This window comes from Colias eurytheme, chromosome 15 (assembly GCF_061535395.1).
Source record: "Colias eurytheme isolate Ceu_HAF_F1 chromosome 15, ilColEury1 Martin Lab GWU primary, whole genome shotgun sequence".
In the NCBI taxonomy this organism is placed as follows: domain Eukaryota; kingdom Metazoa; phylum Arthropoda; class Insecta; order Lepidoptera; family Pieridae; genus Colias; species Colias eurytheme.
Window position 1 is genome coordinate 9,882,170 of NC_142994.1, and position 23,874 is coordinate 9,906,043.

The following is a 23,874-nucleotide window of genomic DNA, read 5'->3' on the forward strand; positions in this document are numbered from 1 at the left end:
TCTTTTTAAAGAAACAAGGATTTTATTTAAAGAAAACACCAACATTCCATGTATATTGTATTAAACACTTAAAAATTATATATCAATTACAAATGATTAAAATATAGGAATTATACATAATTATATTGAACCTTATTCTAATGACATAAGTTCCTATCACATCCATCCATCACAATCATTTTCGTACGATAATAATTTACCCCGTCAATTTTTTTAAATATTTTATTTTTCTCTTATGTAGTTAAACTACGCGTCAATTTGTACGCTAATATGGCAACCCCTTTGCAAATGGCAATACCATAGACAATATTCCGAATACTTTAAAAAAATACGTTTTTTTTTATATATAAAATACAATTTCAACACCGCACGCCAATTTAAGGAAGACAACTAAAAGCAAACTATCCAAAGAGAGACACAATTAATATCGGACATTAATTTCATATTGTTTCCATTCAACATTAAACTTATAATTATTGGGTCCATGTTTTGCATCTGGAATGTTCGAATCAATCGGATTGGACTCAAATTATTATTTTCTACTTCATACTAATTATCACAGTCACAGTAAACAAAATGCGTGGGTTTAGTTGATAATATAAATAAATAAACAATTCACACAATGCCACCCATACAATTATAACTTAACTTACACAGATCTTTAAAGTAGGCCGCATACAAAAGCAACCGCTTAACATTTAAAGAGTTTTTATCAAATATATCATGATGATATTATACCATACTTTTCTATGAAAACTACATTCATTTCGTATAAAAATACAACACTACATCTTATACGTATACGTATATAATATACTTGGTTAATTAATTATATTCACATGATACGATTAAGTAGACTAATAACTGTACTTAGAATGGTGAAATTTTATAATTAGGTAAAAATACCTAACACTGGTAGAGCACATGAATTCGCTATGAAATTAGCATTATACTCCCGCTAGAAACACGTTGTTTTTGAGAGATATAAAGTCATTGCTTGCAATGTTTTACAGATTTAGGAACTTAAAAGTTATGTATAAAGTCAGTACATATAATTATTGAACGATATGAATGCTATCTTAAAGTATTGAATACTAAATCATATTACGACCGTTACAATTAAGCTTAGACAGTACCTATAAGTCGGCGTTACATGTAATTTGTGAATAAATCTTTAATAAGAAAATTTGTAGACCCTTAAAATATACTAAATACATTAACCATGAAATCGACAAGCCAAAAATGCACATAATTTGTAAGTTTGCTTTAAAAATTAAGCCTTATATTACACATTACCACTATTGTCACCAAATGTACAGTTCTTTTGTATAACATTGTAAATACAAGTTACAACCTGATACAAATGTCTAAACATATTAGTATTGTACGAGAACTTGTATCATTAACCATACCCACTGAATATAAGAAACCAGACAGAATAAACACGGTATACCGTTGAATTCAAAGAAACCCGACAGTGTAGCTCAAGAGTCAAGACAGTAGACTTTGTTATTCCGCTTTTGTCTATACTTTTGCACAAATTAAACTAGTTCCACAAACGTATCTATTCTTCTAAATTAACTTTTATCACCAACCCTTTCTTGTATAGCTAATCTTACTTCTTCTTGTCTAAGATATTTCTTATGACCAAGTGCAGATGTTACCGTCTAAAATTTTTCGGACATGCAGGTTTACCATTTCCTTCATAAATTAGAGCCAGAAGTGTACAATGTCACGTAAGACTACTCCAATACTTTAGCTGGAGACCATAAAAACCACCTATCCCTACAACTTTGCAATTCTTTTAGCCGCACCTACTCTCCTACCATTTTTGAAGTGAAACTTCTTTAAGCGCGTTGAGAGTTAAATTTCAAGGACGCATCATGTCAATATCGTCACGTCATGGAGTCAGGTGACGATGTTTGTATCTTTGAATCTTTCAGAAGTTTCACTTCTGACACGTGTGCTCACACGCTCTTTTTTAGTCTTAGACCACACAATCCTACCCCCTCCTAACCGCGAACCGTCTAACCCGTGCAAAATGATGTACTGGTCGCCTATATCCAGCGCGTACAGCACAACCCTCAGAGGGAGCTACTGGAGTCCCCCGGGAAGTGCAGCAGGTTGTCTCCGCTGCAGCTGGGCGTGGGGGACGAGGGGGGGTCCAGTGACGCGCGGGACGTCGAGCTGAAACTACTAGAACTGAGCTCCTCTTGTTCAGCTTCGAAGCGATTAATCGCTGGAATTGAGAAATGGTACGTGAAATATAGGATGTAAAACTGATATTTGTGTGGATGGGATTTCATGATGCATGTTTTGGTGTGTAAGTTTATGATTATGGTCTTTTGGTATGTTTTCTGATGTAGTGGTAAATGTTACTTTAATTTCTTAATTTTACACTGTTCATATGAAGTTAAAATATCTTCACAATATCAAATTAAATAAAATTATTGATTTAAGAACCATATTTGTTGAATGAAATAATAAATGACTTTCAAGTTACCCATAGAGATTTTTTGATCCTTATAATTTCGTTTATCATCGAAATCATCAGAATATGAAAACAATTTAATTAAACTGGTCTAATAAATCTTCTGAATTACTTACAATTAACAATAATTAACAATTATGAAGGATGTTCTTTATATCAAATATAAAACTATTATAAGTGAACATGTGCAACAACTTAAATTTAAATTGTGTTAAAAAAGGGATATAAAATAAAATGCAGTAATGGTTTTTGAATTGTCATTTTATTTCTATATAATTTTAACACTCCACGTCAATAACAAAGTCACACGGTTAAAATTTTGCCAAATTTAAAAAATCGCGCCAAATCGATCAAAATTATAACAGTAAAGAAGCTTATTTCATTAATTTTAGTCTATTTTTTAAGTCCAAAGTGCAACAATACGTGGGTTACTGTACTTTAAAAAAAGCTGTACTTGATCATAGAGTTAATTTTTACTGAGCTTAAAACAGGTGTTATGCTTATCACTGCAATTGTTAAGTTTCAAAAACATGTTATAATTAAATATCTCATTAATTTTTTTTTTTAACAGGAATTCTGAATTATTTTTATTGAAATTCCAAACGTGAACTACAAGGCAAAAATTGTATAATTCGTTTTAACAAGTCCAAATTTGCACGTCTCAATTATAAATACTAACGGTCTTACTAATAAAATGTTGCCCATTCGCTTTGCAATGGATTAGCTATTGCAATAACCTGTCTTGTTTTTATGATTGACGTTTCATGTGAGCAAGAGCAGGACACAGCTATGGTAGAAAATGGTAGCAATTTATCCATTGTTTAACTTCTTATTAGTAAGACCGTTAAACTTTCCACTATAAGCAGCGCTGACTCATCAGGCACTAAATTTAGATTCTTAAGTGTAAAACTAATATTCAAAGTGTAAAATGGATACATTTCAGTAATAATTTCATTCATCAGTTGAGAATGAGGCGACAATATATTTTCTCATTAAACTAACCGACTGAATAAAATCTCATAAATTGTTATTTAAAAATAAATATAAAACAGTATACCTAATACAGGTACGCAGAAAATTACTTCTACTTAAAATTAGCCAAATTATCCGATATTATTTTTTGGTCTTTTACATTCCATAAAATGAGTTCTCGCATATTGTTATCTTAAAATTATTTTCTAGTATTAGTTCTATAGCTTGTCATGAGGGAACACTTAGATAAATCATTAAGGTACATAACGTTACCGCGGCCTTCATACAATGAGTTATATAGACGATTATTATAGGGAGACAACCCAACGTTATGGGGTTTTTAACTACTACCTACTATTAAATAAAATTATCAAATAAAAAATTGTTACAAGTACATAAAAAATATGGTGTCAATACTTTATAAACTGATACTTCTACTTATAAAATAATAAAAATAGGCATAGAAAATTGACTTGAGATTTGATAATGCAAATAATAACTTAAAAATATCTTGTATAAAATTCTGTATATAGAAAATATAATGTAAGATCCATAACATCAGGCTATCTCATATGAGGAAGATATATCAATGTGCACACAACGGTATTTGATACCTCCGACTATGTCATATTAAGCAACGCAAGTAATTTTCACTAATACTGAGGTATTATTGCGTAATTATACAAATAATTATATTATGCAATAAATAACATACTTTTGTAAACATTATACAAAATAACATTGAGAAAAATAAATAAACATATAAAAATAATATTAATTATTATGCACTAAAACAGCACGTGATTAAAAATAAATATAATTTCATCACAATTTTATTCGAATCAATTTACCAACTAAAGCCGTTACGAATTAATAATGGAATCTTTTTTTTTTTATGATTTACTAAAATTTTTGGATCATTGCATCGCAACTTATACTGGCCCTGGCGGCAACCACTTAATTGCAAAATAAAATGAAATATTACAACTAAAATAATAATCTAATAAAATAAAATACAAAAATAATTGAAGAGGATCTCGTCAAAAAAGAAATAATATCTACAACTTTGTACAACACAAGCGCGTTTTAAGTTTTGATTATTTCTTGAATCAGAAATCACTGTTTTTAGTTTTTTTTAATTTTTACTACTTTTTCGCATTTTTATTCTATTTTTAAAACGATATGATTCTATGAGTACTACTAGATTTTATACGATAGTGAAGTAAATTTAACTACTTAAAACGAGAAACTGACGTACCAGCACTGTTATCCGCTTCTGCTTACAATAAAACGAATCTGTTTCACTAACAACTATTATTATTTGCAACTAAAGAAGCTCAAATTTTATTGAAAGATCATGTTTATGTTACTTTTTCTTCTTGCGCGATTTCTTCGCCTTGGATTGTTTCGGCGACGGTATCGTAACATTAGTAGCACCTGCTTTCTTATCTTCCTTATCGCTATCAGTCGATACAACCGGCGAAGTACCGTCTTCATCTGATGACTTCTCCATATCATTATATTTTTCCGGTTTCACTTCGTCGTCTGCTTGCACCTCTTGCGTTGTTATTTTATCGGTTTCCAGAACACTAAAGCCTTTTTCCTTTCTAGCTGGCATTTGTTGCACATCAATGAGGTTAAATGATGTCGATTCATCCGGCTTTGAAATGTCTTTTATAGACGACAGTATATCGTCTATGTTGATTTTGCATATAGGACTTGTTATTTTAGTGTCGCCAGCATCGAGAAGACTATCTTTCATTACTTCGAGCTTGAAATCATCCAAAGCGAAATCTAATCCGTCCAATGGCGGGAAGTCATGTGAGACTGAGTGATGTTCATCTACAAAATTGAGCTCGGAAGGCGTGTCACATTGTGCGACCATGATGTCGGTTCTTTTGCAAAGTTCCGCCAATTTTTCTTGTAATGAAGCACCTGACGACTTTGTATCCTCCTCTTGACGTTCACATGATTTAACGATCTCTGTCTTAACAATTTTTTCTTCCTTCTCATCAATTTGTTTGGCGGTTTTCGTGACAATTGAACTCCAAGATTTAATAGAACTCACGTTAGCTTCTTCATACCGATTGGACACGGCCAATTCTTTTGGTTTCTCAAAATTTTCAACGGGCTGCGGGGATTTCTTGCGTGTTTTATTCGCCGTGGTGATTTGGATTTCCGGAAATTCCTCCTCCGCTGTATTGATAACGTAAACCTCCTTTTCAGTATCTTCATGTTTTTCAGAAACAGATGATTTTCTTCTTTCAAAGTTAGGTGATGGCGATTTGCTTTTTGGGGATTTTGATTTTTCTTTTACTTTTAGAGACGCAGTAGCGATCGTTTCCTTATAGGTGTCGAAATATGTATCTTTGTTATTTTGTTTCGTAGAACTAAAGACATTTGTAGATGGCTTTGTCTGTTCCAAATCCAACAAAGTATCAGTTCTTTCATCTTTGAACGACTTCTTAGATTTCCCCATATTATTTATCGGTTCGATGGTCTTGGGTGACTCTTCAATTTTTCTCTCTGGAGTGAAACTCTTTGATGCACGTTGCTTTCTAGATTTTGTTGAACTCGATGTTGATGTTTCGAAATCTTCAAAATTTGTCGAAATCGATACCAATTCACCACTAGAAGGCTGTTGCTTCTCTTCGATAGCGTGTATTTCAACAAAGCTGTCGTCGTCCTCCTTCGACTGCTGATCCTCTGGCATCTTTTTTGCCTTGCGAGCTTTCTTAGTTTTCGATTTTGTTTCATCAACTTTTTCAACAACATTAGTAGGAATTACGGCGTCTACGGTTTGCTTGTTGGGCTCGTTCAAGAGTAAGTCCCACGCTTGTTCCTCAGTTTTAATTTCATTGTCAAAAGCTTTTTCTACAGCTTTTTCCGGCTCCTTAGGAGGAATATCATCAGATGAATTCTTATCAGCGTTAACGTTAACATCTTTCGGGAAAACGGGCGGAGGGGTCGCCTCCTTAGAAATTTTTTCAATAGTTTTCTGGACACTCTTAGAGGGCTTCGACGGTTTACGCGCGAGATCATCTTTGGGTGCTCTCTCGACGTTCAATCCGAAGACATCAGATTTGTCCGATTTGGCCGGCTTCGAATCCGGCATTCGTCTATCTCTATCCTTACAACTAGCACTAGCCGCTACTCTATCACTAGTAAACTTGGTGGGGGGAGATCTCTTAACTCTAGGCCGGGCCGCCGGCTGAATATCATCCGGCGCCCGGTTCGATATTGGCAGTGATACGTTGGCGTCGTCGACCGGCGGGGCGGGGCAGGGGGCGGGCGCGGGGGAGGGGCTGCGGGCGGGCGCGTGCAGCTGCGCCGGGATGACGACGTCGGTGGGCAGCGCTCGGGGCGGCGCGGCGGCGGGCTCGGCGGCGGGCTCGCCCAGCGCCTGCGCCGGGATGGTGGTGCCGAGCGGCAGCGCGCGCGCCGGCAGGTCGGGCGGCGGCGCGGCGGGCGCGCGCACCACGGGCCGGAAGGCCGCCTCGTCGGCGTTGGGCCGCGAGTGCGCGTCCGCGTCCGCGTCGGCGTCGGCATTGGGCGCGGCGGGCGGCGGCGCCGACACGCAGCCCAGCGGGTCCACGGCGCGCACCACGGCGGCGCCCGCCGACCGCGCCGCCCCACGCGCCACCGCCAGCCCTACGCGAAACCGAAGGCAACCAGTTAGAGCCGGCCGCTCGCCGCGACCGCTACGGGCGCGCCGAGCGGCCGGCTCGATTTAGACAAGCGTGGGATCGGTTAATAGAAAGCCAAGAGAGGGTGTTACGGGTGCCTTTGGCTTCGGTGTAGGTCCCAGAGAGGCCGCGTGCGACGCCGTCGATCCGACGTGGACGCGCCCTCTCCGTTAACGGTGTTACGATCTTCAGTAACCCCTCCACTTGATTCGCTTCACTCTTGTGCACTTTCACCATTTAGTATCGAATGGTTGAATGATGGGTGTTAAATACGGTGTTTAGATGCGAAATGTTCGAATATTAAAACGTTGTCCCGTCGAAACGTGAGTAGAAAAACAAGCACGTAACGAGTGTTACGAATTAGATGTGATGTAAAATCGAGACCGCAAAATACTGATTTCGCGAATAAAATGTTAAATGTTTCTTTCCGCAAATGAAACGAGAAATCTACGAATTGTTGATAAGCAAAAAAATAAGAAACTGAACTACTTCACTATAACAACTCCTAACAAAACAGCTAAATACGCAAAACGCACCCCACTTCCACCGGGTAAAATAGCGAAACAACTTCATCGTCGTCATCGTGTATATTACGCAAATCATGCAAATAAATCAATATTCTGATATAGTATTTATTTGTCTTTAGATTTTAACCGTTTAGTTATTAAAACAACACCAAGAGGTATATAAAAGCCTTTAGCTGTGAAAATTTGAGAAAAGTTGTAAAGCTAAAAAATATCACCAGGACTACTTCTATGTTATTAAAAAAATATTTGTTTATTAATTTCATAAATTAAATTTAAGCTTAACAAAATTTCCCAAATTTTCCGTCAATTCCTGGAATAGTATTCCAGTTGCCAATACAAACTACACATAAATACTATGTACTCAAAAGAAAATAAGGAACACTGAATTAAAATACAATTTTCAAAAATTATTTCTTCCAATCAGAACACGTAATTATTAAAAACACGGTGTCCCATATGTCCTTTTGACCAGTTTAAAAAATATCTCTATTGAGATACAACAAACAAATAGACACACAATAAGGCTCTAAAATTGTCCGAAGCAATACCCAGCCTGTGCGTCTATTAGGCAGAGTTTTTTTGCGCATATACAATAGACTGAACACCAAGAAATAATTTGAATGTTTTACTGTTATCTACACAATGCCGCTCGGACATTTTTACAACCTTTTAACCGTGTAGCTGTTCGAATACTTTTTTATTCTTTTAATAGGCGATTGTTCATTGGAATGGATGTTTTAAGTTTTAACACAAGCCGCTCGAACATTTTTAGGCATTTTAAAGTCTACTTGTTTATCGTAGATCAATTTTTTACAGGATGGAAATTTTCATTGGGCCCTGAAGGGAAAGTACTCCAAGTACTGGAGATAGCAAATTTTACTGAAAAGACACATTCCTGAAATTTTACTAAGAAGTAGAACTGCGAAAATTAAACTAGTTAAAAATTTCCATCCTGTATATATAATAATATTATTTAGTACAGTATCATGCGACATACCATGGTCCTCCTTCATGGCCTCCGCAAGGTCCTCCTTGAGCTGCACATCACACACGGACGCACGCCCACCGTCCGCTAACAGCGACTTACGGCGGAAGCTGTCCGATGGGGAGTGTTCCAGGGAACCTGGGGAATGACGTCATTGAGTTTAGTTTAAATTTGGAATAGGGGAATGTTCTAGAGATATCCTGAGGTCATTGATTTTAGTTTTAAATATGGAATATAGGGGCATGTTCGAGAACTTACGGAATGGATATGACGTCAAATACGTGGATCAAATGGTTGTAGTTATTTGACATTGGTAGAAAATCGCACACGAATGATTCGATTTAGAATGTTCTAGAGAATCTGTAATTAATTTTAATGTAAATACAGGTTTTTTAAAATTGGTAGCGCATTACGCCAGGCCTGCCTGATGGAAAATGTTCTAGAAAATGTGTGTGACGTCACTGATTTTTTTCCATTTTTTTTTTTCACTTAAAATATTTTTCTGAACTGTCTAAACTCGACTCACTGGCCGAGCCGGAGGATATGAGCACGGGCACTACGGGCCGCACGCCGGGCATGTTGACGGGGTTGGAGCGCGCCGCGCCGCCGCCCGCGCAAGTGTCCACCTCCACCGCCTCCGCCTCCGAGAGCGACGAGTTAGAACTAACGACAAAAACATTATAAAATAAAAATTCACAATTTTTGTCCTCAATGGACTCCTAAATCACTTAACCGATTATAATAAAATTCGCACACCATGTGCAGTTCGATCCAACTTGAGAGATAGGATAGTTTAAACATGTAGGTACCACGGGCGAAGCCGGAGCGGACCGCTAGTTAAATTATAAATAGCGTGTGCCACTTTTTTGGCAAGATCCAAAGATGCCAAAACCGTCGCTTTACTCCATGACGTGACGGTATTGCCATGACGCGACCTTAAAATTATACTCTCAAAGCGCCTAAAGACGTTTTACTTCAAAAATAAAAAAAGACGTGTGGCACTCGGGGACTGCCGCGGTAAAGCTATTGCATAGCATGCCTTCAAGCCACACCTCCGCGCCCGTCGGAGTGGGGAGCGTGAGGTTTTTTCGTTACGGAATTTCTGGATTCGGTCCCCGCGCTCAAGGCCCGCGATAGAAGCTATGCAATAGCTTAATAAAAATAAAAAAAAAGATGCCAAGCACACGTGTCAGAAGTGAAACTTCTTTGGCAAGATTCAAAGATACTAAAATCGTCGCCCTACTCCATGACGTGACGGTATTGCCATGACGCGACCTTAAAATTATACTCTCAAAGCGCCTAAAGAAGTTTCACTTCCAAAATTAAAATAATTGCTGTAAGTTTTTATAAATTTATTTTATAATAGCTGTTCACCCCTATGCCCGGGTTAGTATTAGCAAATATTATGTTGTAACCTTTTCAAATTCTTGATACAACCCAGGCGGATACAAATCCAACAAAGCAATAGGTGGTCATTTAAATTCGTTCATGTTTTAGTCATTCTTATAATATATGTTTTAAGAAGATTTTATTCATAAAAAGTTGGCAAAAAAATTCACAAAAATTAACTTATTTAAAACGTTCAAAAATCATTATCACATTAACTCTTTTTTAAAATGACACCCCAGTACCACACACCAACTCACCCGCAATTATAAGTCTTGAACACGAACTGCGGCCCCATCCACAAGCGGCGGTGCGGGCCCGCGTGCGTCACTATCTCCACTTGAGACAACCAACGTTCCTCTTCACTCACGCACATGTCGGCGCATCTCTGTAACATAAGTTCATGATAATCAAAAACATCACATTTTTTTGACGTGACGTCTTATAATTCGATAGCCTGCTGCACGCACGAAAAAACATGACTCATACGGTGTTACCTCGCTTTGAGGCGTTACGTAAGGCTTGAAGTGCAAGCGAGAGCGCGGAACGAGCGACAAAGAAGCTTAATCGGACGTTGTCACGTTCAACTATCGTCAGTAAACCGACTTTACAGACAACCAGTTTTTTTTTTGGACTGTACGTTGCGCAGCACACGTGTCAGAAGTGAAACTTCTTTGGCAAGATTCAAAGATGCCAAAAAGAAGTTTCACTTCTGACACGTGTGCTCGGCACATACTTTTTTTTTTACTGCAAACGAAAAAGATAATCGAAAATTCCAAGAAATTCATGATTGGCTGAAAAAGTATACGAATAAGAATGCAAATATCCAAGAACTCACATCCAGAAGGCTCTCAAATTTATAGCAATACCTAGAATTTTTAAGTTTTTATTATTAGTGAAACCTAGAATTATTTATTTTTTATTATCCAAGCAATTATTTTATTCTCATCCTATTTCTCCTTTGTTATAACATACCCGACAGCTCAGCGGTTGCAGCAGCGGGTTGGACGGTGGGAGGGGCGCCAGTAAATCCGCAGCCGCTGCAGGTCGCTGCAGCATCCATTGAGCCACTGCTTCTACTTCCACTTCTATAGGCGACTCGTCGCATAACTTCTCTTTTGCTACGCCTTTTGACAAATTTCTCAATAAATATTTTGAACTATACTCTATTTACTAAAAAGAGTTGGTAGAGCACTATCCCTCTTGCACAAAACTTAACTGTGATTGGTAGGCGATAAACTCTATAAGGCAGTGTACACTGTACACTGTGCGAACATTTTTTAGTCTGTGCTGTGCAGACGGAGTATAGCTGTGCCCCGCGGTTGTACCCACATTGCTCCGCGTCTTAATGTGACAATATATAGCGTATAGCCTTCTTCGATAAAGAAATTAGCGTGTTCAAGCAAATAAACAAATAAACAAATTCTTATCTAGATACGTTTTTATTCTACTTCGTGTAGGTTATAGTTAACCATTTTAACGTGATAACGTTTTTAAAATCGTTTTAGTCGGGTGACATGAAACTTGTGTCACACCAAAACCTCACGAGCGCGATCGCAGGTATAACGAGAGAGAGACGGACCGATCTCCCGTCTCATCTCGAGCGCTGCCACCAATAAGACGTTATCACGTAAACATCTCGATCGTAAACCTACTTTACAAACAACCAATTTTTGTTTCTACTTTTCGTAGATACCAGTTTGCCATTAATGGATGACTTCCACTCCCTACTTATTATTTTTGTAAGAAGTGACATCTATGCAAATATGCTTATAGAAGCTATTTCTATATGTGTGTGTTGACACTATTTCCCCATCATTTATTTTATATTATTAGCCACTAGTTACCTAGTACTTGTAATTCAGCACTATACATATAAAAAAATTGACAATACACTTTCGCCAATCAACCATACCCTACTTTACAGGAACGGTTCAGCAATGTTCTATAAATTTCAATTATTGACGTGACAACGTCTTATAATTCGATAGCCGGCTGCACGCACGAAAAAACATGACTCAGGCGGCGTTACCTCGCTCTGAGGCGTTCCATGTAAGGCTTGAAGTGCGAGCGAGAACGCGGAACGAGCGACAAAGAAGTATAATCGGACGTTGTCACGTTCAACTATCGTCAGTAAATCGACTTTACAGACAACCAATTTTTATATTCCTACTCACATCTCGCCGGTCTCGGGTGTAGCAGCAGATGCAGCAGCGAGCCGTTGGCCGCCATCAAGTACAGGGGTACGGCACACCCGCGCCCGCTGGCGGAGGGTAGCGCGCACCCGAACCACGAGCGTGCTAGTAGTGGTGCTGCACCGTTATCTTCTGATAGCGACGATAGGCGCTGACGACCTGGGAAATACGTTATAGTTGTAGGAAATAAGATTATACTAAAAAAAAAACATTATTGTAACTCAAACATTTATTTATTCAAGTAGACTTCGTTTAGAAGCGCTTTTGAATCGTCAAATTGCATAAAACCTAACATAGATACAGGAATACGATCAAAATAAAAGAATTAAAAAAGTGTAATCTATAAAGCATTTGACTGAGTAGAACCTAGTCTATTAGACATATTTATGTGTAATTTTGCTACACTCTTTTCAATATACATATCATAATCTGGCAAAAACATACTTCCATCGATATTAAATTAAAAATGAAATTAAGAAACATACAAATTTAAGCACAGTATGAAATTAGGGAGGTTGGTGTTCCACAGGGACCTGTATTAGATCCAGTTATATTTTTATTCTTTCTAAATGACTTTTTCTATTAATAACGTAACTCACCCGAACTTGTGCGTGTGATAGTATGCGTGGGCAGATTATGCGTCGGTCTCAATTGTGCTAGCGGCGTGGAGGTGGTGGGCAGGGGGTAGGGAGGCAACCGGGGGTTGGGGTACCACGCACCAGCCACTGATCCTTCTAAACCCTGTGAAACAATTGTTTAAAATTAACTTTAAATAACATTAAAAACTGATACAGTCTTGACATTGCAATTTGAACTGAAATATTATCTAAACAAAATGTTTTAAAACATCAAAAAGTACAAATAACTTCGATCGTTACTTTTATACCACAAATAATACAATTTATATATATTTGAAAATTTTCAAATTCTTTCAAACAACTAACTATACCTTATTTTTTTTTTTAAGTGGGGAAATCTTGCATAGATACCCACGGCCTCCGGGGAGGGGCCGTGGGTTATGTCGGATTCCTACCGTCCAAAACCCCACTGTGTTCCGTCAAGCCGCATCAACGAGAGGGCCACGGGTATTGGTAGAATTCCTCCGTGATCCCATCACTTCAGCCCCTAGGTATCTTAATATACTATTATAAAGGCGAAAGTTTGTATGGATGTATGGATGTTTGTTACTCTTTCACGTAAAAACTACTGAACCGATTACAATGAAATTTAGCACACATATAGAGGGTAACTTGGATTAACATATAGGATAGGTTTTATCCCGGAAATCCCACGGGAACAGGAACTATGCGGGTCTTTGCAAACGCGGGAGAAGCCGCGGGCGGAAATCTAGTTGACTATATTTTTATCAAGTTACCGGCGTGTGCGTGTGAGCATGTGCAGCTGCGTGTATCGGCAGGCCAGCGGATCTATGGAACCGCGAGAGCCGGTTGACGACGCGCGGCTGCGTGTGCGTGCGCACACCGCACGCGCCGCCGTACGGGCTCAGCGCGAACACGTGCGTGGTGCCGCGGAGCGTGGATATGGCCGCCCAGCGACTGTCACCCGATATTGCTATGTCCTGTGTGGAAAATTTAATTCGAATTTATATGACGTGAAAAATTGTATAAATTTTTGACGTGACAACGTCTTATAATTCGATAGAGCCGGCTGTACGCACGAAAAAACATGACTCATGCGGCGTTAGCTCGCTCTGAGGTGTTCCATGTAAGGCTTGAAGTGCAAGCGAGAGCGCGGAACGAGCGACAAAGAAGCACAATCGGACGTTGTCACGTACAACTATCGTCAGTAAACCGACTTTACAGACAACCAATTTTTTTTTTGTTTTACATTAATGTGAAAAAACCGCTGGTATTTAAAATAATTTCTGTCACTGTTTTCAAAATGGATGAGTAAATTTTGTTAATTGACTTTTGCAAGCGATTGATATAATTATCAAAATATTTGAATGATTATAATATCATTTATTTATTAAAAAATAGCACCTGCGAATTTTAATACCCTGGCCTTTACTATTTACCAGAAAATAGTTACAAAAAAAATAATATTATTCAATAATTATAATAATATCATCAACGATCTGTCATCGTTGATGTTAACGTATTTGATCACTCCGTAAATAAAATTTCTTATTATTCAGAAGCACTTGTCAATAGAATTGGAAACTGCACCAAGTGATTAGTTGAAGCTTACGTTTGCAAACAAAAACAATATTTCCACAAATATCAAGTAAGTTCACTTAAAATAATAACCACTTGGACGAAAAAACATACATTTGGATGTCAACATTATTTTTCGACCTACCCTAGAAAATTTTAAGAATATTTTTCTTGCAAGTTGTCACTACTGCCAAGAGAGCATTTATTGATGTGCAAATTTTTGATGTACTGACAAACCATAGATTAAAGAGGAGCATTTACTGCTGTGCTGTTTACAAATATATTTATTTTGATAATTTATTATAAACCGCTCAAGATTAAGATAGTTCATACTTCTTGTTTAAAATGAGTTCCTGTAATGCTTGTCACCGTGTTATTAGTATTACCGAGAGATTATCATGTTCACTTTGCTCACAATGTTACCATTTCGCTTGTGTGAATTTCACGAAAGAAAACTTTACGAAAATGTCTAGCAAAAATAAAGCGACTTGGAAATGTCCGGAGTGCAAGGTGACTAAGAGGAAAGGAGATATCAGTGACACCCCGGTCAAAGATTCGGGTGATACGATTACAAATTTCGGGAATAAAGATGATGTAATTTCTATGGATACCTTTAATGAGCGTATTTTATTGTTCGAGTCTACAATTTTGACTAGAATGGAGTCATTGCTTACAGAATCTTTTGAAACAAGGTTAAAGACTGAATTTGAATCAATTCGCAATGATGTCAAGTTAATTCCAGAACTAGCAAAATCGGTCGAGTTCTTTTCATCAAAATATGACGAAGTTTATAAAGAACTACAAGAAGCCAAATCTGAATTAACGGAACTTCGTCATGAGAATGTTCAGCTTCGTGAAAACATGAAGCATTTAACTTATAAAGTTGATCAAGTGGAACTCCGAGCACGGGAGAACAATATCGAAATTCAGTGCTTACCAGAACACGCCAATGAAAACTTGGTTAATACTGTAATGCAGCTGGCGAAGATTACTTCGTGTCCTTTAATAGAAAAGGACATAATCTCCTGTACACGCGTGCAAAAAGTAAACCCCAAATCGAACAGGCCGAAGTCTGTTATTGTTAAGCTCTCCTCGACACGTCTACGTGATTCTATTCTGGCTTCATATTTTACATTCAACAAGACAAATTCAAGCGACAAACTGAATAGCGCACATCTTGGAATTGGAGGAGAAAAGCAGTCAGTTTATGTGATGGAGCACCTGTCTTCTTGCGTCCGAGAACTTCACGCTCAAGCTCGTATCCTCAAGAAAGAAGGAGTGTGTAAATACGTCTGGGTTCGCAATGGCCGTGTTATGGTTAGAAGGAACGATTCTTCGCCTGCTGTGTGGGTTAAAAATGCGGACGTTTTAAGTAAGTTCAAAGTGCTTGGTTAAAATATTATGTATATTGTATATCCCTTTTTTAAATGTCTCTTATAATAATCACAATGAATTCGTTGAATATTTATTACCAGAACTCTAGAAGTATTCGTGGTAAACTGCTCGAGTTAAAACTGTCGAGTTCCGCCTGTACATATGATTTGATAATACTTACGGAAACATGGCTCAACAATAGTGTTTCGATGCTGAAATTCTTAATGATAGGTACCAAATCTTCAGACGGGACCGATCCACTACTAGTAGTCGCAAAAATGACGGTGGTGGAGTGCTTATTGCTGTTTCTAAACAAATTAAAGCTTCACGCATCTGTTCCTTTGAAAGTGAGAGCGAAGATTTGTGGATAAAGATATCTACTAATCACAATAATTCCAGTAAAACTCTTTTTATATGCGCCGTTTATTTACCACCACCATTGACACTCCCTCAACTGGAATCCGAATTGATTTCAATGAGTAAAGCTTTCACGAACATAGGGGACAGTAATGTCTTAATCGTCGGTGATTTTAATACGAGTAAACTTCTATGGGACATACCCTCCACCCAACCTGAACGTCACTCAACGACCTCACTTATGGTGGATTCTAATTTGATGTCTAGTTGCTTGAACGATTTTTTGGCATTACATAATTTGCGGCAGTACAATACAGTTTTAAACTCTGATGATAAAATTTTGGATTTAGTCCTCAGTAATATTGATTATGTTAAGACAGAACTAGCTTTATCAGCACTGACTAGGGTCGATTGCTATCATCCGGCTATTAATATTTTAGTAGACTTTCCCGTGCACAAATTTTTAAAAAGGAATAGAGTGGTGAAACTTAATTTCATGAAAGCTGATTATGAAGTTATCAAAAGCAAACTTTATGAAATTGACTGGAATGCGGAATTAGCCACCATAAATAAGGTAGACGATATGGTAGAAAAGTTTTACTCCATTATTAATCATATTATTGAGGACAATGTTCCCAAAAAACATATGCACAAAAATTATTTGTATCCTGTTTGGTATGGTAAAAATTTAATAAAACTTTTAAAAGAAAAAGAAAAAATAAGAAAAAAATTTATGAAATATAAAAATCCTTTAGATAAACTGGAGTTTAACTTAGCGAGAACTCGATGTCATAACGAGATTAAGCTAAGCTACCAAAAATATCTTAAAAACGTCGAAGTTTCTTTAAGTAATAATAATATAAAAGCTTTTTGGTCGTATATTTCCGCCAAAAGAAATTCTAAAGGTATAATTCTAAAGGTATAATACCGGAGGAAATGCTTCTTAATAATGTTGTTTATTCCTCTCCTGCAGATATATGTAGTGCCTTTGTTGAACACTTTTCTTCCGTGTATACCAAAAGTAATTGGATTAATTTAGTACAGCTTATAGATGAAACTTCTCCTCGAAATAATATTTTGGATAGAATTGTATTGGATAACGCCTCAGTGATAAAATCCTTTAGAAAATTGAATATCAATAAGAGCGCTGGACCCGATGGTATCCCTCCTGTTTTCGTTTCTCGTTGTGCTGATTGCCTTTCAGTGCCATTAAACATAATATATAATAAATCTTTAAATAGCGGTTATTTTCCCTCACAGTGGAGGACATCTAATATAGTTCCTATTCCTAAAAGCGGCGAAGCTAGAGATATTCAAAACTACAGACCCATTTCACTGTTATCTGTGTTTGCAAAATGCTTTGAATCGCTGATATACCCATACTTAACATACCACTTAAAGGCCGAATTAATACCTGAACAACATGGTTTTCGTAGTGGGATGTCTACCTTAACTAATCTGGTCACTTACACTGATGATTTGTGTGATGTTATTGATAGAGGTCAAGAAATAGATGCAATATATATGGATTTTAGTAAGGCATTCGATAAGGTGGATCATTCGCTGCTGCTTAAAAAGTTGTCAAGGGTTGGTATTCATGGTCTAATGTTAAAGTGGTTTGCAACTTACTTAGGCAATAGAACGTCAAAAGTTACGGTTAATGGTTATGAATCGCAGCCATTTGTAGCTACTTCGGGTGTTCCCCAGGGCTCGCACTTGGGGCCTATTCTGTTTTTAATTTTTATTAATGATTTGTCCTATGAAATTAATCACTCAAAATTTATACTATTCGCGGATGACCTTAAAATATTCAAAAATATACATAATACAGAGGATGCTAAATTTCTTCAAGACGATCTAAATCGAATCTCAGAATGGACAGTATCTAATAAGCTACCGTTAAATATAAATAAATGCAAATTTATAAAATTTTCCAAAAAGTTACGACCTCAATCATCTTCGTATTCCATTAATAATATAATCCTTGAGGAGATAACCCAAGTGCGAGACTTAGGAGTAACATTTGATAAAAAATTAGGTTTTATTCATCATATTAATAATATAGTAACGAAATCTCTAAAACTTCTTGGGTTTGTGTGGAGAAATTGCAAAATGTTCAAAAGTGTGCTACCTATAAAAATTGTATATTGTTCATTAGTAAGATCTCTCTTGGAATATTGCTCACCAGTCTGGAATCCATCTTATCGATGTCACATAAAAAGACTTGAGTCTGTACAGAAAAAGTTTCTTTATCTACTTACTTTTCATCAGCAAAAACTTAAATCTTTAAAATCATACGACCTCAGATTAAACTTTTTTAAAATGGAAAGTCTTAAACATAGGAGATGGATGGCAGATCAAATGTTGTTATATAAAATTGTTACAAATTCGTATATTTGTCCTAATCTTCTATCAAAAATTAATATAGCTGTTCCAAGGAGATACTCTAGGAAAACCAATGTATTTTTTGTCAAAAGATATAGAACCAATTTAGGCTTCAACAGCGTCATTGCTAGAGTTTGTCGGGAACATAATAGATTATTTAATAGCACAAAAGTTGACATCAACTTTCTTAGTTTGTTTGCATATAAAAGCGTTTTACATAAAAATTATACTGATGAGAATAATGTTTTCTGATTAGAATTTATACTACGATTAGAAGCTATAATTTGATACAACTCAAAAATGCATGTTGTATTTGCCTGTAATTGGATCTACATCTTGCTATGCATGCTAATTTATGTCACATACTCAAAATATATTATAAATATAAGATGTACATCTGTTGGCAAATCAAATAAATAAATAAATAAATAAATAAATAAATATCATGTAATTAAAAAAAAACACTCACTTGCACTCTAGCCGTCGTGTCGCCACGGTGCAAAACATACAGGTGGTGAACAGACGCAAGACTGGGTCCGCAGGGATGGGGGTTAATTCTAAACACGTGGAAGTCGTGTCCTCTACGGTCAGCTGTTATCAGCAACATGCCGCTCGGATCGAACTTAAGGGCTATTATCGCCTCTGAGTGTGCTATGAAGTGAGCTACTATGGGGTCGCATGGCTCTTCGCAATCTTGGCTGTCTTCATCCTCATTACCCTAAGAATATAAATAAAGTTAACTTAGTTACATACATAATTTAAAGCGATACATAATGTGCATTGAATCTTTAGTGTTAGAATAGATTTAATTTGGAAAGGTGCATTGAATAACAACATCTTTTGCATGTTTATGGCTGGCGTCCACTAGGCGGATCGGGCCGGGCCGCATCGCAACGCAAAAATACGCCGGCCTATGTTTTGTATGAAACATCGTCCATTAGCGACGGATCGGGCCGGGGCGGGCCGCAACGCATTGGCGGATATCGCTTCGCAGGCGAATTTCTGCCGGCGGTGCGCTGCGGCCCGGCCCGCCCCGACCCGTCTAGTGGACGCAGGCAGGCGGATGTGAGCGGCGAGCGTCTGTTAGATAAAATCCGCCTAGGCGGTCCGCCGCGCCCCGTACAGGTGGACGCAGGAGCAAACAGCGCGTCCATTAGAGACGGCCCGTTGCGATGCGGCCCGGCCCGATCCGCCTCTAATGGACGCCTAGCATTAGAATGTTGGGCAGCTGCCATTTACTAAAAGAATTTAAATCAATTGACGAATAATCCGCCTTATAGCCATTCAGATATGCATTTAAATAAGCTTCAACAACAACAATAGTTAAAATTAGAAACTTTATTAAAATTATCTAAAAGTAGTCTCATTAAGTAATACCAAAATAAATGTAGTGTTCTACTTTAGATACAAATCATATACTGATAATTCTACACAAAAACATGATACTTGAATTTAAAAGTGAAACTTCTCTGAGAAAAATTTTGGTGTCTATGAATCTTGCATAAGAAGTTTCACTTCTGACACGTGCGCGGCACATACATTTTTATTTTATTAAGTCATAAAAATACCTCAATGTCCAATATAGTGACAATCCCCGGTTGCTGTATATCAGTGTGCGGTGGGGATGGTGATTGAGAAGTGCTCCTACCCCCAGCAAGGCTATGAGCCACACTTTCACCGAGTCCACGCAACCCCTTACTGAGAGACTTTGCAGCGTGTAACACTGTTGCTGTGTAGCTGGTCACGCCTTCACCTGAAAGTTGGTTTTATTTACTTTATATTGAACTAACTTTCCGGACTGCGGCTTCGCCCATGTTGTCATAGAAAATCCCGTGTAAAGGATAAAACCTATCCTAACCTATATCCTTTCTCAGGTCTCAAGCTAATACTGTACCAAATTTCATCCAAATCGATTCAATGGTTTAGATTAAGTAAAATAATATTGTTTTTTTACATAGACTAGGTAAACTCAATTTTGTGTAATCATTTAATTGGTTATACATATATGTTTATCATTTAATTGGTTATATATTATGTAAAACCTAAAAACCTTGTTATTACACCTGTTATTATTACTGAACATGCCTTTATTTGATAACAAATTCTAATTCCTGCATTAAAACATCTGCATGAATAATTTTATTTCAAGGTCTCAATATTATTTTGTTAACTGATTCAATCATCGTAAAACATAATATTATTTTTGATTACATATTTATTTCTTCATACAAATATAAATAGAAACAAGATTATTCATTTTACTCCAAAAATAAATTTGTTAAAAATATTCTTAGAGAAAAAAAATAGATTAAAGAGTTAATTTCTACAAAATATAAAATATAAAAAAATACATACATTTTGTATTCACATAAAAATGTTTATCGTATTAAACTCATTATCAAGGCTATAAGAAAAACTTATTACTGGAAGTAATATTTCCCCTACTTAATAAACAAAGCTTTAAATAGTTTTATTATCTTTGTACATATTACATTTCTATAAGATGTTATAAAACAATATTTTACTTCACATTGATAGCATTAATTCTTACAATGATTTATGTAATGTATGTAACAACATTTTGTTTAAAAACAATTTTTTTTTTTAATAAATTAAATTTGAATTAAGTTTGAAAACACTTACTTTCACAACCTCCACTGCTGCGTTTCGAGGGATTCAACTTCTTATCAGCGTAAGCTAACCAGCGATCACCAAGAGCCAAAGGGTTGATCGGTGATGTACCACCCAGAGGACAAGGGCAGGGGTAGCAAGTGGTGATAGCGAGTCTATCTTCCAATGTGGCCGCGTCGAATACCGCGAAACGCTCAGAAAACGATACAACCACAGATCTTTTATTGGCCAATACATCAAGAATGGGATTCTTGAATTTTATGCTTTTCACCTGTGAATGTAAATTATTTCTTATAATTATACAATAAAATACTTTAAAGTATGAAATAAAGCATTCCTTCAATTAATAAATTCATATCTCAAACAATATTCAAAGCAATATTCAATTCACTCTGGCGGGTCACGAGTGGCTGAGTTGGTCAAGCGTCTGCCCCGGATTGGCGTGATAGGATGCGGGTTCGCGGTCCGCCTCGTGATCGAATTTTTTCTATTCTTTATAAATTTTTATTTATTAAGCATTTGAATGCTATAATACCAAAAATATCAAATTCAATATTCAAAGACTATAATAAATGAAGAATATATTTTTGAAGTGAAAACTTCTTTAGCGGCGTTGGGTATAAAATCTTAAACTCGCGTCAGGACACGTGGCCTGATCGAAAAAGCGTAAGACGGATGTTTTTTTTTTAGCCCTTATATTCCATGCGTAAGAGGGATACCATTCCAAAATATCAAACATGCTGAACGTTAATAATCAAGTTTTCACTTCTGCCGGCACTCCCGGAGTGCAACCCGTCTTTTTTTTTTATCTGCTACATATTTTGAATACATATTTTTTTAATAACCCAACTAAATATAAAATACTTTACCTGTTCACCACCCCTAATGGAAATAAAGCTCAGAGAACAAAATGCTGGTCCAGGGCTTGCAGAGTCGCATAATGCTATGAGAGGCCTTTTCGATGCAAAGCAATCGCCGTGCTGCGGAGTTGGCAGTATACGGAGCACTCTCACTGTCCCCTGGCGCCATGATAGCACCTCTTGGGCCTCACCGTTTGGTGAAATCAGCCACACTTGAACCCCAGCTCCATAACCCAGGATTAAGAGTAATGGAGAGACATCATTGTCACTATCTCCTTCTGGCGCGGGTTCGTTGATGTCAGCTGTTTCAAATCTATAAACGAATTGCTATTATTTTCATTTATTAATTGTATATTATTTTATTGTTAGAATTTTTTGACGCAATGCATTTCATAATTAATCTTATATTAAATTTTTCGTTGTACATTTTATTGATATTAAGCCAGCTTTTCTACTGTTTGCACTGTACTTGTCACAGTACTAAAATGATGTTAATACTCATACTATTAATTTAAAACATTTGGTAAGGACAATGTAACCTTGCACAAGTAAGAGGTATTGTGTAATATAATTAAAATTCAACATACCTAGCCCACTGTATCACATCTTTGGGATCAACAGCGGAAGATGATGATAATGTGACATCATTTATAAAGCCGGAGACAGCATCAATGATGCTTCGGTCACTAGGTGGCTGTGATGGCACGGTGAGTGGCCCTCCCGAGCGGACATGTCGCGGGGACTCCGCCGACATGGTGAATGGTTGCCTTTATGGTGATTTAAGACATATTACATATATCACTCACACAAACCCACCAAACATTTAAAGAAATATTGCAAGATCCTAGTATTAAGTACCTACAATATTGTGAATATAAAAATAAACAAGTAAAACAAGTAGCACTGACTGCACAAGGCTTTTTATATAAATTATATGCTAAATAAACAACCCATTATATATCTTATTTCTTAATGATTAAATACTATTTTACATTATGCTAAAATTAGTACACAAATTTAATAATTTTAAAAATAAAAAAAGAATTTTTGGGTAAAAAATGATCCCGAGTGATAAAGAATAATTTTACATTTTTCATAATATAAATAGTCATGTTTCTCAGATTACATAATTATTTATCTATACAATCAATATTACATATTTATCGTAAATGGATTCGATATGATGGATTGGCGTGAAGAAAACTTCAAAATATATAGAATAGAAATATAACTTTACTACTTACTAGTAGATATTCATTTGTATACAAAGCAGAGAACAAGGACAAAGAAATCGATGCAACCTGATTCCATTGCATTGAACAGAACCGAATGCAAACTTAAAGAAAATAGATAACCAAATTATATCCGAATCATTAAGGGGTTAAGCAATATATTTACCTTTTTCAGAATAATATATTTTTAATTTCAATCCATATTCGAAGAGCGTAATTGCGTCGTTTAACTGGCAGTCAATAAAAGTGACGTCACAACAAAACAAAAAAACAACTACAAACACTCCAACACACTTTTTCACTTTTAAATCATTGATACACACACAATAAATAAATAAATTATATTAATATAAATTTATACTAAAAATAACAATGGGATACAACAGATGTTTTGAACAATGAATGTCAGTGATGGTCGAGTTTTGACGCCCGTCGTATTATCGTATAGTGTTCACACTGTTGCAAGGTATATATGTGTGTGTGAGTTTACTTAAGTAGTTGTGTACACAGCATATAGGCATAATAATATTTGTTTGTAGTTGTGATAACACTACGTTCGTAAAAACCACAGAGCAAAGTAAAAACCACGCACAGGTAAAAACATTTGTTCAGATAA

At 36.6% G+C, this 23,874-nt stretch overlaps 2 protein-coding genes across 2 annotated transcripts; both read right to left on the reverse strand.

The window, feature by feature from the left end:
- Positions 1-44: 44 nt before the first annotated feature.
- On the reverse strand, positions 45-23,708 carry rudhira (breast carcinoma-amplified sequence 3 protein rudhira). The gene is made up of 14 exons (XM_090110495.1): positions 23,425-23,708; positions 22,614-22,793; positions 22,036-22,339; positions 21,179-21,437; positions 20,104-20,288; positions 19,005-19,253; positions 13,618-13,821; positions 12,842-12,983; positions 12,225-12,401; positions 11,023-11,174; positions 10,308-10,435; positions 9,188-9,324; positions 8,674-8,799; positions 45-2,239 (listed from the first exon to the last, which is right to left on the reverse strand). The coding sequence occupies exons 2-14, from the start codon at positions 22,778-22,780 to the stop codon at positions 2,085-2,087; spliced, it is 2,385 nt and encodes a 794-aa protein (XP_089966621.1). The 5' UTR covers positions 22,781-22,793; positions 23,425-23,708; the 3' UTR covers positions 45-2,084.
- Positions 3,909-7,386, reverse strand: LOC149902539 (uncharacterized). The gene is made up of 2 exons (XM_090110205.1): positions 7,242-7,386; positions 3,909-7,114 (listed from the first exon to the last, which is right to left on the reverse strand). Exons 1-2 carry the CDS (start codon positions 7,384-7,386, stop codon positions 4,830-4,832), a joined length of 2,430 nt encoding a protein of 809 aa, XP_089966331.1. The 3' UTR covers positions 3,909-4,829.
- Positions 23,709-23,874: the final 166 nt, after the last annotated feature.